At 38.6% G+C, this 16,198-nt stretch overlaps 1 protein-coding gene across 5 annotated transcripts in view; it reads right to left on the bottom strand.

Moving 5' to 3' along the window:
- The window catches only part of LOC126259333 (threonine--tRNA ligase 1, cytoplasmic), a 177,152-nt gene that overhangs the window by 71,601 nt on the left and 89,353 nt on the right, over positions 1 to 16,198 (bottom strand). For all 5 annotated transcript variants that reach the window (XM_049956036.1, XM_049956032.1, XM_049956035.1 and 2 more), the window contains 2 exons: positions 14,642 to 14,755; positions 3,529 to 3,672 (listed from right to left, as the gene is read on the bottom strand). In XM_049956036.1, coding sequence (XP_049811993.1) covers positions 3,529 to 3,672; positions 14,642 to 14,755 — 258 coding nt within the window. The remainder of the gene's footprint in view (positions 1 to 3,528; positions 3,673 to 14,641; positions 14,756 to 16,198) is intronic.

Genomic DNA, 16,198 nt, shown 5'->3' with positions numbered 1-16,198 from the left:
ACAAATCTAAAGACTGTAAATTCAACTAAATACTAGACTCTATAATTACAAATACCATCAACTGGAATGAACACATAGGCAATGTTGTGGCTAAAAGAAAATAAATACTTATTTATTGGCAGAACACTTAGAAAATGCAACAGCGGTACACCATGCTTGTCCACCCTCTTCTGGAGGTGGTGTGCAATCTGCATCAGATAGGATCAATGGAGGACATCGAAAAAGTTCAAAGAAGGGTAGTTTGTTTTGTGCTATCACAAAATAGGGGAGAGAGTTCCACAGATATGATACACGAATTGGGGTCACAATCATTAAAACAAAGGCATTTTTCATTGTGGCAGGATCTGCACATGAAATTTTGATCACCAACTTTCTCCTCAGAGTGTGAAAATATTTTGTTAGCACCCACCAACATTGGGCGGAATGATGATCATAATAAAATAAGAGAAACTGGAGCTCACACAGAGAGACTGGAGTGTCCATTTTTCCTGCGCGTTTTTTGAGCGTGGGACTGTAGAGAAGTAGCTTGAAGGTAGTTCGATGAACCCCCTGTCAGGCACTTAACTGTGAATTTTAGAATAATTGTGCAGAGTAGGTGTAGATGTAGATGTACTATGTTATAGTCCAGTCAACAAAGGAAGATTAGGGCAAAACTTCGTGTAGTTGCCAATTTTTTCATAATGGTAGAATGGTTAATGAACAAAGTAGTAAAAATCCTGACCGGTGGAGTGGTGTGGAGGAGGGACGTTTTAAGGTAACTTTTTTACGTCTTCCTCAAATAACTCAAAAACTATAGCTGCTAGTGGAAGTGTTTCCCAGTAGAAAATCAAACTACATTAAATTTCCTACAAAAAAGGCCCTGTTCATTTTTTCTCAAGAACAAATAGTTTCCGCATTGTGAGGGACGTAAAAACATCATAGATCATTAAAAATACTGCTATAATGGTATAAAATTGATGTTTATCTTTACATGCAGTGGGTTAACGACAAATATTACATGTGTGTACTACGTCTAAGTGCAGTAGAGCCATATTAAAGGATAAATAGTGCTCCACATATGTAACAGAATTGGAAAGGGGGGGGGGGGGAGGAGGAGGAGGAGGAGGAGGAGGAGGAGGTTAGAAGCACATGAGAATATAGGTGGTTGCATGGAGTTCATGCACTTCCCTCCTTGGTAGGTTTGCATATTGAAGATGGAGTAGGTGATTCCCCGCTCTACCTACCCCACTTCATCTCAAGGAGCAACTACAAGGTGTTTCACAAAGTTATACTGACCCCCACAGTGCCCCATGAAGCACTGGCAACACAGTGTGCAGACACGTTCAGGGGATGTTTTTTCCCACACAATATGTTAACACTATATGGAATGCAAATATGAGTTACTAATAATACTAACACACAATATGCTTATGGACAGAACATGCTTAAATCTCCGCACATTGTTCTACATTGCTACAGGGGAGACTGATCCTTAGTCATCCTATGTGGCAGCTGCAATATTCTTCTGGGAAAGGCAACTTGCTCCACCATGAGCACTGCTCTGTTTTCAGTTTACTGACAGATTATACCTTCCCAGAATGTCCAGTCCAGTTCTCTTCTGCAAAAGAGACAAAATAACTTCACTTAGTGCATGTTTAGGTAGTGTACCTATTTTCAGTTTATTAACTGAGTACTTTCTGCACATGTTAAGTGAGTTTTTATGTAAAATACATTCCTCTAAATAATGGCTTAGAATGTTTAATTTGTAAATGTGATGATGCCAGCGATCTATGTTGTGCTGGTGGGAAAGGGATTGGATTGATATATGTGACACCTTGCTGCTTTCTATCGTTAACAGCATATTGCAAAGCCATGCAATTATGTTTTAGTCACTCTGGGGTGTATTAATGAATGACCATTTCGTTTGCAATTAACTGTGTTACTGGTAGGCTGCATAAATCTTTTTCGTCAGAGAATTGCTGGCACTTTTAGAGCTGGTTGCACCACGTGCAGTCAAGATAGGTTTGACTATGTCTGATGGAATGGGACTGATCATTTTCAGCTCTAGGACAGTAATCTGCTGTGATGCATTGCTTGACTTATTTTGAAATATATGAAGTTCTGTAATACCTAGGTGATCTTCTTCTGTTGTATCGGGAAGCAATTTAAGTGTCTGGGCCTCTTCAGATGTTGGGAGAACTGAGGCTGGGGTGATGAACTGGACACTCCTCATGTTGTGAAAAGTATACCAGACAGAGGTTGTGGTGACAATGAAACGGACATTGTCGAGAACATATTGACAGCAAGTTACACTTGGGTAGGCTCTTCAGTGTGGTAGACAGTTGACAGCTCAGTGGTTAAGCTTTTCTACCTAAGAGTTCACTTAACACCTGCAAATGAGAACTCACTTCACTGTATGAACACGAACTCAGTAATGTTGTTTTATCCATTCACATAACAGACCCGGACATGAAATACTGGGGAGCTGTAGTCTGTGTGTAAATTGAAAGCTCACAATGGAGGAAGTGTACTTTTCCTGAAAGAACACTACAGCTGCCATATAGGCTGACTAAGAATCAACTTCCCCTATAGCAGTGTAATACAGTGTGTAGACATTTATATAGATTCTGTCCATAGCATTTCTTGTATTTGTGTTACTAGTAACTCACATTTCTCCTCCATGTAGTGTTAACACATTTTGTGGAAAGTAAACATCCCCAGGCATGTCAGTGCACTGAGTTGCTGGTGATCCGTAAGGCGCACTCTGCAGGGTCAGCATAACTTTGTGAGACACCCCGTAGTTGCTTCTTATGACTCAGTGGGGTATCACCTGCTCCTCCTTCAATTTGCTGACCTACCAAAGAGAGAAGGGCATGACACAGTCTGGTAACTTAGCTTCCCTCACACTTTTACCCCACAGATGGCCCCCTTCGCCTTGTTATATACCTGGAACACAATTTATCTCTTAATATGGCTCTACTGCACTTAGACATGGTACACACATTTACTATTTGTTGTTAATCCACTTTATTTAAAGATAAACATTAATTTTATACCATTAAAACAACATTTTTATTTGTCTGAGATTTTTCCATTCCCTTGAACACAGAAACTGTTTTTGTGGGAAATTTAATGTCGTTTAATTTTCTACTGATAAACAGTCTAGAAGCGAAAGTTTTTGAGTTATTCGAGAAAAACTTAAAAAAAAGTCCTTTAAATGCCTCCCCCAACAATCACACCCCACCAGTAAGGATTTATAATATGATCTTCAGGACACTCCCTTCTAGCACTATGCAAAAATTTGCAACTACATGATCTTTTCTCCTAATCTACCTGTTTTGGTCTTCGTTGACTGGGCTATTAGGAGAGTTTACACATTCACACACTGCTGTTTATTGTTAATTTCAAATGCTACAACTTTCATCATTAATTACGAATAAGAGTCTCATTTCAAATGCTTTGGTGTCGTTATAGAATTAAAACAAAGAGAATGGCACCAAAGTGAGAGATTATGGAGATATTAAAATAATGTAGTTCAACAGTACTCACCTTAGTGACCTTGAAAGCTTTCACTTTGCCAGTATGCCTCACATGTGGTCCACGACATAGATCAATGAGAGGCCCACAGCGATATACTGTAGTAGTTGGTGTCTGGACCTTCTCTTTTAGAATTCTTACTTTGAATGGGTTATACTGTAAGGAAAGCAAAAAGAAATATACAAGAAGCTCACACACACACACACACACACACACACACACACACACACACACACACAAAATTTCAGATATATGCACAAAAGACCTGTAATGTAAACAACGTACTAATATGACCAAAATACAGTCAGTCTTGGTTGCAGGGAGGTATTTATTATTTATTTATTGCCTGATTCAGTCATCTTCAGAGTGTCTGAATATTAGATGGTATTAGGTACAAGGGATACTGAGCATACAGTACATCCCAGCATATAACTGACCTTGTCAAATATTTCGAAACATTGTGAGGCGTTCTCTCTAAGGCACACAATGCAGTCCAATGTATCAAAAAGAGTACCAGGTACATGTAGGTCTGTCAACATGCAAATATGTCGGAGGCTACACACACAGTGATCGTGTGCATAGCCTGGATATGAGCATGTCTCTGTAAGAACACTGCACAATGTCTCCAAGTATTTGATGAGTGCAATCATTTGCTGGGATATTCTGTATGCTCGATATCCCATGTACCTAACACCATTTAATATTCTGGCACTATGAAGATGCCTGAATCAGGCGAAACAGGTCACTGGCAAATAAATAATAAATACAGATGGATCCAGAAAAATGTAGACATGATGTATTGTTACAATTTTGTGGAGTAGCGCTGGCCATTGTGTTCTCAACAGACCTTGGCATGCATTTTACAGCATATGACAGTGCAGCAATGAATGAAGCAAGACTGTCATTTGAGCAACATGTTGAAGTGGTACTGGAAGTATGAAAACATGATGTAAATGCAACAGAAATGGCATAATGTGTAAGGCATTTGGCCACCAACATGAACAACAATTTAATGTATTTGGGATAAATTTGAAGCTGATGGTACTGTTCAGGATGCGCATAAGCAGAGGTCTGGCTGACCAAAACTATCAAGTCCAGCTCCCAGAGCTGCTATGTTGCAACATTTTACTAGGCCATCTCAAAAATCTGGAAGCAGGGTGCAAGTGATAGTGGGGTAAGCCAATCAAGTGTACCACAAATTCTGAAGGTTGAAAATGGAAAGTGTACATTCTAAGATCGCTACACGCTATGAACAAGGACAACTCAGATTGAAGGATGGAGTACTTGGAGTGGTTTGAAGGCATGTCTCGTGAGGATGAACAATTTGAGGGCACAATTCAAACTGAACGGTACTGTAAAATGCCACAAATGGATGTATTGGGCTCCTGAAAATCCTCACCATCGCGTGGACAGACAGGTGTGGTGTGGTCTGTCATTGCACAGTTTGATTGGCCCATTCTTCTTTGAAGATACCATAACTGATGACATGTACCTTAATATGCTGCAAACATCTATTTCATCTACATCCAAGAGATGTTTAAAAATCAAACAATGGAAAATCCAGGATGGAATGTAACAATACGAGAGAAGGATAGTTGCTACTCACCATATAGTGGAGATGCTGAGCTGCGATAGGCACACTAAAAAGATTCACACAGTCATAGCGTTCGGCCATTAAGACCTTTGTCAGTAGTAGACACACATACACACACGCACTAGTTTCAGTTCTCTGAGACTGGAGATATATGTGCAAGTTGCGCTTGCGTGAGTGTGTGTGTACTGCTGATAAAGGCCTTAATGGCCGAAAGCTATGATTGTGTGAACCTTTTTATTGTGCCTATCGCAACTCAGCATCTCCGCTATATGGTGAGTAGATGTTTATAAATGAAAGATTTCGCCTACAACTAGATGGCACTCTGTCTCACTACCACAAAGATGTCAGAGCCTACTTGGATGTAAATCTACCTCGATGATGAATACGTTGAAGAGTACTAAACATGGTCTCCAGACCTTACACCTCTTTATTTCCACCTACGGAGGGCCTTGAAAAAATGAAGTTTATCAACAGAAGCCAGCTACACAGCACAAGCTATGACAAACCATTGAAGCATCCTAAGCAGCTATCACACCAGCAACACTGACAGCCATAGTTTGACCAACAGTTCAGCAGCATCGACATTGTTTAGCAGCTAATGGGGGTCATTTTGAACCCATAAAACATGAACCATGGACCTTGCCATTGGTGGGGAGGCTTGCGTGCCTCAGCAATACAGATAGCCGTACCGTAGGTGCAACCACAACAGAGGGACATCTGTTGAGAGGCCAGACAAACATGTGGTTCCTGAAGAGGGGCAGCAGCCTTTTCAGTAGTTGCAGGGGCAACAGTCTGGATGATTGACTGATCTGGCCTTGTAACACTAACCTAAACAGCCTTGCTGTGCTGGTACTGCGAACAGCTAAAAGCAAGGGGAAACTACAGCCGTAATTTTTCCCGAGGGCATGCAGCTTTACTGTATGGTTAAATGATGATGGTGTCCTTTTGGGTAAAATATTTCGGAGGTAAAATAGTCTCCCATTCGGATCTCCGGGCGGGGCTACTCAGGAGGACATTGTTATCAGGAGAAAGAAAACTGTCGTTCTACAGATCGGAGTATGGAATGTCAGATCCCTTAATCGGGCAGGTAGGTTAGAAATTTAAAAAGGGAAATGGATAGGTTAAAGTTAGATATAGTGGGAATTAGTGAAGTTCGGTGGCAGGAGGAACAAGACTTCTGGTCAGGTGAATACAGGGTTATAAATACAAAATCAAATAGTTGTAATGCAGGAGTAGGTTTCATAATGAACAGGAAAATAGGGATGCAGGTAAGCTACAACAAACAGCATAGTGAACGCATTATTGTGGCCAAGATAGATACGAATCCCACACCTACCCAGTAGTACAAATTTATATGCCAACTAGCTCCGCAGATGACGAAGAGATTGATGAAATGTATGGTGAGATAAAAGAAATTATTCACATATTGAAGGGAGGCGAAAATTTAATAGTCATGGGTGACTGGAATTTGATAGTAGGAAAAGGGAGAGAAGGAAACGTAGTAGGTGAATATGGATTGGGTGGAAGAAATGAAAGCGGAAGCCGCCGGGAAGAATTTTGCTCAGAGCATAACTTAATCATAGCTAACACTTGGTTCAAGAATCATGAAAGAAGGCTGTATACATGGAAGAAGCCTGGAGATACTAGAAGGTATCACATAGATAATATAATGGTAAGACAGAGATTCAGGAACCAGGTTTTAAATTGAAACTTCCTGGCAGATTAAAACTGTGTGCCCGACCGAGACTCGAACTCGGGACCTTTGCCTTTCGCGGGCAAGTGAGTACCGGGCGTGAGTCGTGCTTCGGTGGCTCAGTTGGTAGAGCACTTGCCCGCGAAAGGCAAAGGTCCCGAGTTCGAGTCTCGGTCGGGCACACAGTTTTAATCTGCCAGGAAGTTTCATATCAGCGCACACTCCGCTGCAGAGTGAAAATCTCATTCAGGTTTTAAATTGTAAGACATTTCCTGGGGCGGATGTGGACTCTGACCACGATCTATTGGTTATGAACTGTAGGTTAAATTCTGAAGGAACTGCAAAAAGGTGGGAATTTGAGGAGATGGAACCTGGATAAAATGAAAGAACCAGGGGTTGTAGAGAGCTTCAGGGAGAGCATTAGGGAACGACTGACAAGAATGGGGGAAAGAAATACAGTAGAAGAAGAATGGGTAGCTTTGAGAGACGAAATAGTGAAGGTAGCAGAGGATAAAGTAGGTGCCTACAGCAAAATTAAAGAGACCTTTGGAGAAAAGAGATCCACTTGTATGAATATCAAGAGCTCAGATGGAAACCCAATTCTAAGCAAAGAAGGGAAAGCAGAAAGGTAGAAGGAGTATATAGAGGGTCTATACAAGGGCGATGTTCTTGGGGACAATACTATGGAAATGGAAGAGGATGTAGATGAAGATGAAATAGGAGATATGATACTGTGTGAAGAGTTTGACAGAGCACTGAAAGATCCAAGTCGAAACAAGGCCCCGGGAGTAGACAACATTCCATTAGAACTACTGACAGCCTTGGCAGAGCCAGGCCAAATAAAACTCTACCATCTGGTAAGCAAGATGTATGAGACAGGCGAAATACTCTCAGACTTCATGAAGAATATAATAATTCCAATCCCAAAGAAAGCAGGTGTTGACAGATGTGAAAATTACCGAACTATCAGTTTAATAAGCCATGGCTGGAAAATACTAACACGAATTCTTTACAGGCGAATGGAAAAACTGGTAGAAGCTGACCTCGGGGAAGATCAGTTTGGATTCCGTAAAAATGTTGGAACACATGAGGCAATACTGACCCTTCGACTTATCTTAGAAAATATATTAAGAAAAGGCAAACCTACATTTCTAGCATTTGTAGACTTAGAGAAAGCTTTTGACAATGTTGACTGGAATACTCTCTTTCAAATTCTGAAGGTGGCAGGGGTAAAATACAGGGAGCGAAAGGCTATTTACAATTTTTACAGAAACCAGATGGCAGTTTTAACAGTCCAGGGGCACGAAAGGGAAGCAGCGGCAATAGACAGGGTTGCAACCTATCCCCAATGTTATTCAATCTGTATATTGAGCAAGCAGTAAAGGAAACAAAAGAAAAATTCAGAGTAGGAATTAAAATCCATGGAGGAGAAATAAAACCTTTGAGGTTCGCCGATGACATTGTAATTCTATCAGAGACAGCAAATGACCTGGAAGAGCAGTTGAACGGAATGGACAGTGTCTTGAAAGGAGGATATAAGATGAACATCAACAAAAGCAAAATGAGGATAATGGAATGTAGTCGAATTAAGTCAGGTGATGCTGAGGGTATTAGATTAGGAAATGAGATGCTTAAAGTAGTGAACGAGTTTTGCTATTTGGGGAGCAAAATAACTGATAATGGTCAAAGTAGAGAGGATATAAAATGTAGACTGACAATGGCAAGGAAAGTGTTTCTGAAGAAGAGAAATTTGAGTATAGATTTAAGCGTTAGGAAGTCGTTTCTGAAAGTATTTGTATGGAGTCTACATCTACATCTACATTTATACTCCGCAAGCCACCCAACGGTGTGTGGCGGAGGGCACTTTACGTGCCACTGTCATTACCTCCCTTTCCTGTTCCAGTCACGTATGGTTCGCGGGAAGAACGACTGCCTGAAAGCCTCCGTGCGCACTCTAATCTCTCTAATTTTACATTCGTGATCTCCTCTGGAGGTATAAGTAGGGGGAAGCAATATATTCGTAACCTCATCCAGAAACGCACCCTCTCGAAACCTGGCGAGCAAGCTACACCGCGATGCAGAGCGCCTCTCTTGCAGAGTCTGCCACTTGAGTTTGCTTAACATCTCTGTAACGCTATCACGGTTACCAAATAACCCTGTGACGAAACGCGCCGCTCTTCTTTGGATCTTCTCTATCTCCTCCGTCAACCCGATCTGGTACGGACCCCATGTATGGAAGTGAAACATGGACGATAAATAGTTTGGACAAGAAAAGAATAGAATCTTTCAAAATGTGGTGCTACAGAAGAATGCTGAAGATTAGATGGGTAGATAACATAACTAATGAGGAGGTATTGAATAGAACTGGAGAGGAGAGAAATTTGTGGCACAACTTGACTAGAAGAAGGGATCGGTTGGTAGGGCATATTCTGAGGCATCAAGGGATCACCAATTTCGTATTGGAGTGCAGTGTGGAGGGTAAAAATCATAGAAGGAGACTAAGAGATGAATACACTAAGCAGATTCAGAATAGGTACTGGGAGATAAAGAAGCTTGCACAGGATAGAGTAGCATGGAGAGTTGCATCAAACCAGTCTCTGGGCTGAAGACCACAACAACAACAACAACAACAACAACAACAACAACATCAACAACCTCCCCACCCCACGCAAGAATTGCAACGGTAAGTCACTTTGTTCCATTAATACTATCAAAGAGTGTCTATATTGGGCTGTATCCCTCTGCATATCCCTGCAATCAAGACCGATTGTTGTTTCTTTATATATATTAGTGGTTGCTGTGCCATCCCTGCCATGTGTTGGAAAACATTTTACTAATAAGATGTTCAAATAATGCAATCAATTTATTTTGCACTTAAAAGTACCTTTCATTGTGCTGATATAAAAACAAAGAGCTAGAATATTCCACTTACTATTACTTTCTGCTGTCTTATGTGATAACCTTCTGGCTCAATGCAACCATGGCCAATAAATTACTCATTATGTAAAAATTAGAACTAACAATATTGTTGAATTGATTATCAAACCTGTTAAATAGAATCCTACAAAGGCCTTTGATGATTTCTTACACCTTTATGTCACTACATTTAATCTTGAATGTTACTGAAAATAAATAATATTCCAAATTAACATGACTACAATACTATAAAAATAATTTGCACTTCGATTTTGTATCTGGTCCAGTGCAAAGTGAACTGGAGTTCACTGTATTGGCGTAAACTGTTTTTAGCAAATCATTCATGTGCAAAAGGCACGAAATCAGGAATCTGAAAATTCGAAACACTAATCGGTGTAAAAACACATTTGTTAACTGTGTAGTAATAATAGTAGTAGATAGTTGGACAATGCAGAAGAAAAGTTATAAAAGTACAGTGATTCCTCTGCTAATTATACCAAGTGTCTTCTTCTCGAAAAACAAGGCAAGGCAAAAAAGAGAGGGAGGGAGAGGTAAAAGGGGGAGGGGGAGAGAGAGTGGGGGGGAGGAGTAAAATAAATGAATTAAGTAGAAGCAGGACAAACTTACAGGAAAATTAAGAACAAAGTGCTAGCCAAATACAAGAGGTGAAAACCTGATAAGTTAGAATTAGGAGAGAGTGGGCTGTTGACACCACAGAGATAATGGAAAGACAGACAACTCAAATCACAGACTAATTTAACATGCAACAGCTGTTCACCTTTCTTCATTAGTCTCATCTCTCAGTTGTTACATGCTGCTTAAAGAAGAGCTTTCTGCTTGAACCCCAAATGGCCTCATTGCATGTAAATAATTATTTAAATGTTGTTCCACAGAAGAGTGAGAAACAGACAGCTATGCAGATGCCTAAGATATGGAATATTTTATATTCTAATCGTAGCATGAAGAGAAGCTACATGATGTAAAGTGACGGCTTGCTAGTCATAGTACAAAGGTTGGAAATGGAATTAGTCATAAACACACTAGTGGCCAACTTAAGACTATTTTCATGCTCTGGTCTTGTTTTTATACACTTTTGTACCTAATGAAGGAATAAGACATAATCACACTTAAGTCTTGATTATTCAGCAACAATAAAACAAGCAGATGATATCTTGATGTTCCCCATAACTTAGGGCTGACTGTCTTTGAAAATCACCACACGTAAATAATGAAAGCAACACATACATATTTCTCAGACAACTATTTAAAATATGGATTTTTGTGTCCACTCTCCATTCCATCAACTATCGACTGCATGACATGTGATTGCAAGATTAGAAGAAGAGTAAAACTGATGAAGTCCTTCACAAACAAACTGCTCTGAAGTGTGATCCTCTGTGCGGACATTGTAGTGTTACAGTTGAATGGTCAATGTGGTCAAATGGATACAGATTTCAACTATTTATCTAAAATTACCAAGTTTATAAACTGTAATAGTTCAAAATAAAAATGCATTTGCATGCTGCACATTAAGCTTTTTTAACTTATGCACCCTGACACATTTCACCTCAATTACAAGGCATCTTCAGTGAATGTTTTGATATATCATACGATTTTTTTGTTTGCACATATAGGTTACATAGTTTGCACATAGAGATTATACATTTAAAACAGTTAATTGAAAGTTTTACAATAAAATGGAAAAGTACTTACAGATCAGCATCTAATTCATTATTTGTAAGCCAAACAGCTTCCTCTCAGGTGACAAACTGGTTGAAAGTCTGCAGTTTTAATTGTGGTTACAGTTTTCAAAATTGCCACTTACTGTGTCTAGAGTGCAATAATACAGTGTAAAATAATGAATTAGACACTAATCTGCAAGTACTTTACTATTTTATTATACATAATTCAGCAAACCAAATACTTTAGTAAATGATTTTAAAGCTGTAACCTGTAAGTGCAAATAAAAAAAATCGAGTAATATTTCAGGACACTGACTGAAGAAGCTAGTAACTAAGGTGAAATGAGCCTGGGTGCAAAATTTAAATAAAAAAGCTTGATGTGCAGCATGCAAAAAGCATTTTTTTTAACTACTGCAATTTATATTCAGCTGCTGCAAAAACGACCACCATGAAAAACTTGTTACCAAGGTTAATTCCAGCCTGTGCTTAGCATTTCAATAAATGATGAATTTTGGTGGCTAAATATATCCAGTTTAAGGACTCAAGTTTATTCAACCATCAACCTTGTCAAAGAGGAAAGAGGAATGGATACCATTTTTAGGCATCTTCTAGGCTTTGGGATGGGAAACAGTCCCTAAAGATAGAGGTATCAGCAATGGTCAATGACAGCACACAACAAATGACAAGAAATGGCCTTGTAACTGAGTTGTTTTCTGTTTAGAAGACATAGATTTTATATCCATGTGTTATGCTGAACACCACCTGCAAGTGACAGGAAACTATGTGGCTCATTGTGTACATTAAGATATTTACAATGAAGATATGGCTGGTAATAAAATGTACCAAGAGGACACTGACTGCCTCAAGGGGAGACGGATCAGGAAGTACATGTTGTTATCCTACTCATACACTTTGTGATTATTTACTTGTCAGCAGAAGCGAAGAGTAGGATAAGTCATTAATACAAACAGTCGCTCCACTGTGGAGGCTGTGACCCCTTACCAAAGTGGTATCATAATCTTTGAAATGTGCATCCTGTAGGTAGGGGTGCAAATAATTATCTTGTGCTTGGGGTATTTTCCTCCACATTGATCCTGAATCCTTTTACATTTCACTGCAAAATAGGAGATATTTTACCAATAAGGAGCTATTTTAATGTCAATGTTATCTTTCAGTTGAGGCGGTAAACTGAGAAGGGGGTGGGGGCTCTTGTTAAACAAAATATTGAACTCCTAACTCTTTTCCTTTCCTCGACAACAAAAGAAATGGAAAGGAGCGCATTCTTTGTTGGAGAGTTAGGGGCAAAGGAAGTGATTTAAGGAAAACATTTGGTATCCAGCTGATGTGATTTACAAAGTCCCCCAGGACAGTGGGAACGGAATTATAGCTCTGCAACATCTGCAATGCGTGTTCCATATGTTAACAACCGATGCCATGCCGCTGGCAGACATACACAAATCAACTGGTCTGACAGTTGTCCACAACACAGGCACTTGGAGCGTCTAAGTGGATGTAATTATGTAGAACCTGAGACGTGTTTTCAATTAATGATCAGTCACATGATCTACTGAAAACAGTATGATTGTATTTAAAGCAAATTTTATGCAATAAACAGCTAACTTTAAGGAGACTATACATGCATGTCACAGATGAGTGCACTTCTTTTGCTTACATGCCTATAGCTCAACGTGATTTCATCTGACAAATTGTGCATGATTCTTCACTTATTACTTTCCTATTCTTAGAGTATTGTTTATTTGGGAAAGATATGAATACAATACACATATAGCATGGCAAAAAAGAAATAAGACTTACCAATTACTAAGGAACCTTTCTTCTTCTTTCTTTTGGTGTGCAACTATTTTATGGCTTCAAAATCTGTCCTCACACTGTGATAAATTTCAACTTGCTCATTCAACTAATTGATACTGGAAGAGTAATTTACAACAGATGTGTTAATATACTCTAGCAGAATGCTAAAACAGAGAAGTTCCTCTGCAGGTTGATCTCCCCCCCCCCCCTCCCCACCCCCCAAGTGTGCAGATAGAATGAAGATACATCCAACTCAAATGGGTTATATTTTGAAATCACTTTTACATCCTGAACATATTTTGAAGTAGAACACATATCTGCAGCATCACTGCTGTCTCATTTCTTTCGGAACATTCCTAATTAGTTATTTATTTTTTTAAATTTCTTTATGAATTTCCCCAGCTATGGACCGCATACAATTTAAGACTTATGGCATTTCTTTTTCTTCCTTTCTTCCCAGTACATCTTCATTTTCTCTCAAACTGCTCGTCTCTGCTCATCTGTCCACACTCTCTTGGGTCGAGGTTTTGGCTCATCTTCTTCACAGTTTGAGTTTTCTATCAGTAGCCTGAAGTGATTCCTGTCACGTATTATTTCTTCTGTAACACCTATTTTGTTGGCATCTTTCTTTACTGCTTCTATTCATCCTACAGTTTTTTTCAGCTTACTAAAGTAATTAAAAAATTTTCTTTGTAATCCGTGTTTCTTCCATTCTTTTTAAATGTCCATAAAATTTTAGCCGTCTATCAGTGATCTTTCTGTATTTTTGTATAAATCTTCATTTCTCCTTTTAATCCACCTATTTTCATTGTTTTTCTCAAGAGCTAGAATTTTTCTTAGTATTTTTCTCCTTCTTTTTTTATAGTTCTCTTAATTTGCCTTTCTTATTCAATGTTAGGCACTCTGATCCATATGTTGCTTGTATCCTAATAACTGAATTATAATGTCTAATATTCGTTTGTATGGATACTGATTTCTTATTGTAGTAGTTTTGTGTTAATTTATATGCAAATTCTAACTTTTTTATTCTTTGTTTGTTGTGTTATCCAGTCCACTGGCTTAGATCCACTCCCCCAGGTATTAGAATTTATCAACCCTCTTAATTTTTCCATACTTTGTTTTCGTAAACTTTTCTGTATTATGTTTGTGTTCTATATACTCAGTTTTTTCATAGGATATTTTTAGTGCAGTCTTTTCAGCAATTTAGTGTAACAGATCAAGCATAACTGATGTGTCTGTTCGGTATCAATGCCATATCATCCGCAAAGGCTAAACATTTCACTTCAAATTTGTTCTTTCCTTGGCCCATGCTTATACCCTTTGTGCCTTTGTTTTTTATTTGCTTTCCCATGTTTTTACTATTTTATCTAAAAGCAGGTTAAAGAGAATTAGTTATGTAATATTAGATACCAAATAAATCAACTATACCTCAAACATTTTTAGTAAATCTTCTTTCTTGACCTCAAGTCGTTCAAAGTTTTGCTTCTCCTTTATAATGGTCTTAACAAGACCTTCCACCACTGGGAAATCCAAATTAGACACCTAAAAATATGAAACCATGCATATTTTAATAAAGTAAGATTATATTTGTCAATTTGACAAAAATAGTTAGAAAAAATAAATGAATTTGGTATCCAAGGTACCACAAAAACTGATTATAAATAATTGTGGGTATTAGCAAACATCCATCTAAAAAAGGGAAATAGTAATGTAACTGTAATAAGTTACTGGAAGGATTCACTCCCAGTAGTTTGTCGCTTTCAACAGGGTCTCCAGCTCTTATTTACCATGGATACAATTCACAAAGTGGAATTACTTACTTTCATACACTATTTCTTGTCTGCACAAACAACAAACTGCATGTAGGAAAACCATCACTCACACAAGCAATGCACCACCAGATAACCTTGCTGAGTTTAGCCATGAAATCAGTGCAAATCACAGCAAAAATTTATGCTTTCATTCATTCTAACATTACAGAAAACCATTTCTCTTCATTGTTAATATACGAGAATTATCCAAGCAGAAAGACTGACTAGTTTTGAAACCGTAATTACATTTATTGACTATGTTTACAGGAAGTTGATTATGATCTATGATGGCAGCCTTTATATTACTAAATTAAATCCCTTTTGCTATTTACTTAACCACAAAGGAAAATGAGAAAGAATTTCTTCTCTCACACAATGTATCACTTCCACCAGAAAGAACACAAACTTGGGCTGTGTTTGTCTAATAATACATTGAATAATAGTGGTGAAGTACCATCACCATGTTCTTCCACCATTTTTCAATTTCGTGATTTGTCTCTAGATCTCCAATTCGTCTGGCACTTTTGACTTATAATTTAGTTTGATCTCTTGGCTCGGAAATCCCATCCAGAAAGCACAATAAAAGATGGAAATGATAAATGACACACAAAACTGAAGGGAAGTGAAGCGAGTTTCATACTCTGCATTATGAGACACACAAATGTACAAACAATGTGGGAATAATTATGGACTGACAGTAAAGATTCCAGTCCCATATTACTATTACTAGGTAAGATCAGAAAGTGAACTGAACTGATGAGATGATATTGTAAATTAAAGTTAAGCTAATCAAGCTATTGTTATCAGGTGAAAATCCCTCACAGAATGCATTTTTACCTTGAGTAAGCATCACTGTAACCCACTGTCCAAACACCACCTCACGAGACACCAAACTCGTCATTGTACAATCTGAAATCAGCTCCTGTCCCACTTTTACCAAACACTTTCCTGATGTCTATTTTTGTCACATCACTCTCCTCAAGTACATCGAATTCACACTGAAATGTTGGCAGAGCATTTCCTTACCCTGTACTTCTAATTGTGCATCCAAATTGTGATTGTTTTTTTATCACTTTGATCAGCCTTATTTTAGATCCCAAGTAACAAACGGATCAGAATACAGTCCAAGAAACAAAAAAGGATCACTCCTACATTAGCATTTTCATGGGTCACC

This window comes from Schistocerca nitens, chromosome 5 (genome assembly GCF_023898315.1).
Source record: "Schistocerca nitens isolate TAMUIC-IGC-003100 chromosome 5, iqSchNite1.1, whole genome shotgun sequence".
Classification (NCBI taxonomy): Eukaryota; Metazoa; Arthropoda; class Insecta; order Orthoptera; family Acrididae; genus Schistocerca; species Schistocerca nitens.
Note: the sequence above shows the minus strand (reverse complement) of the source record. Positions and strands in the feature narration are given on the sequence as shown.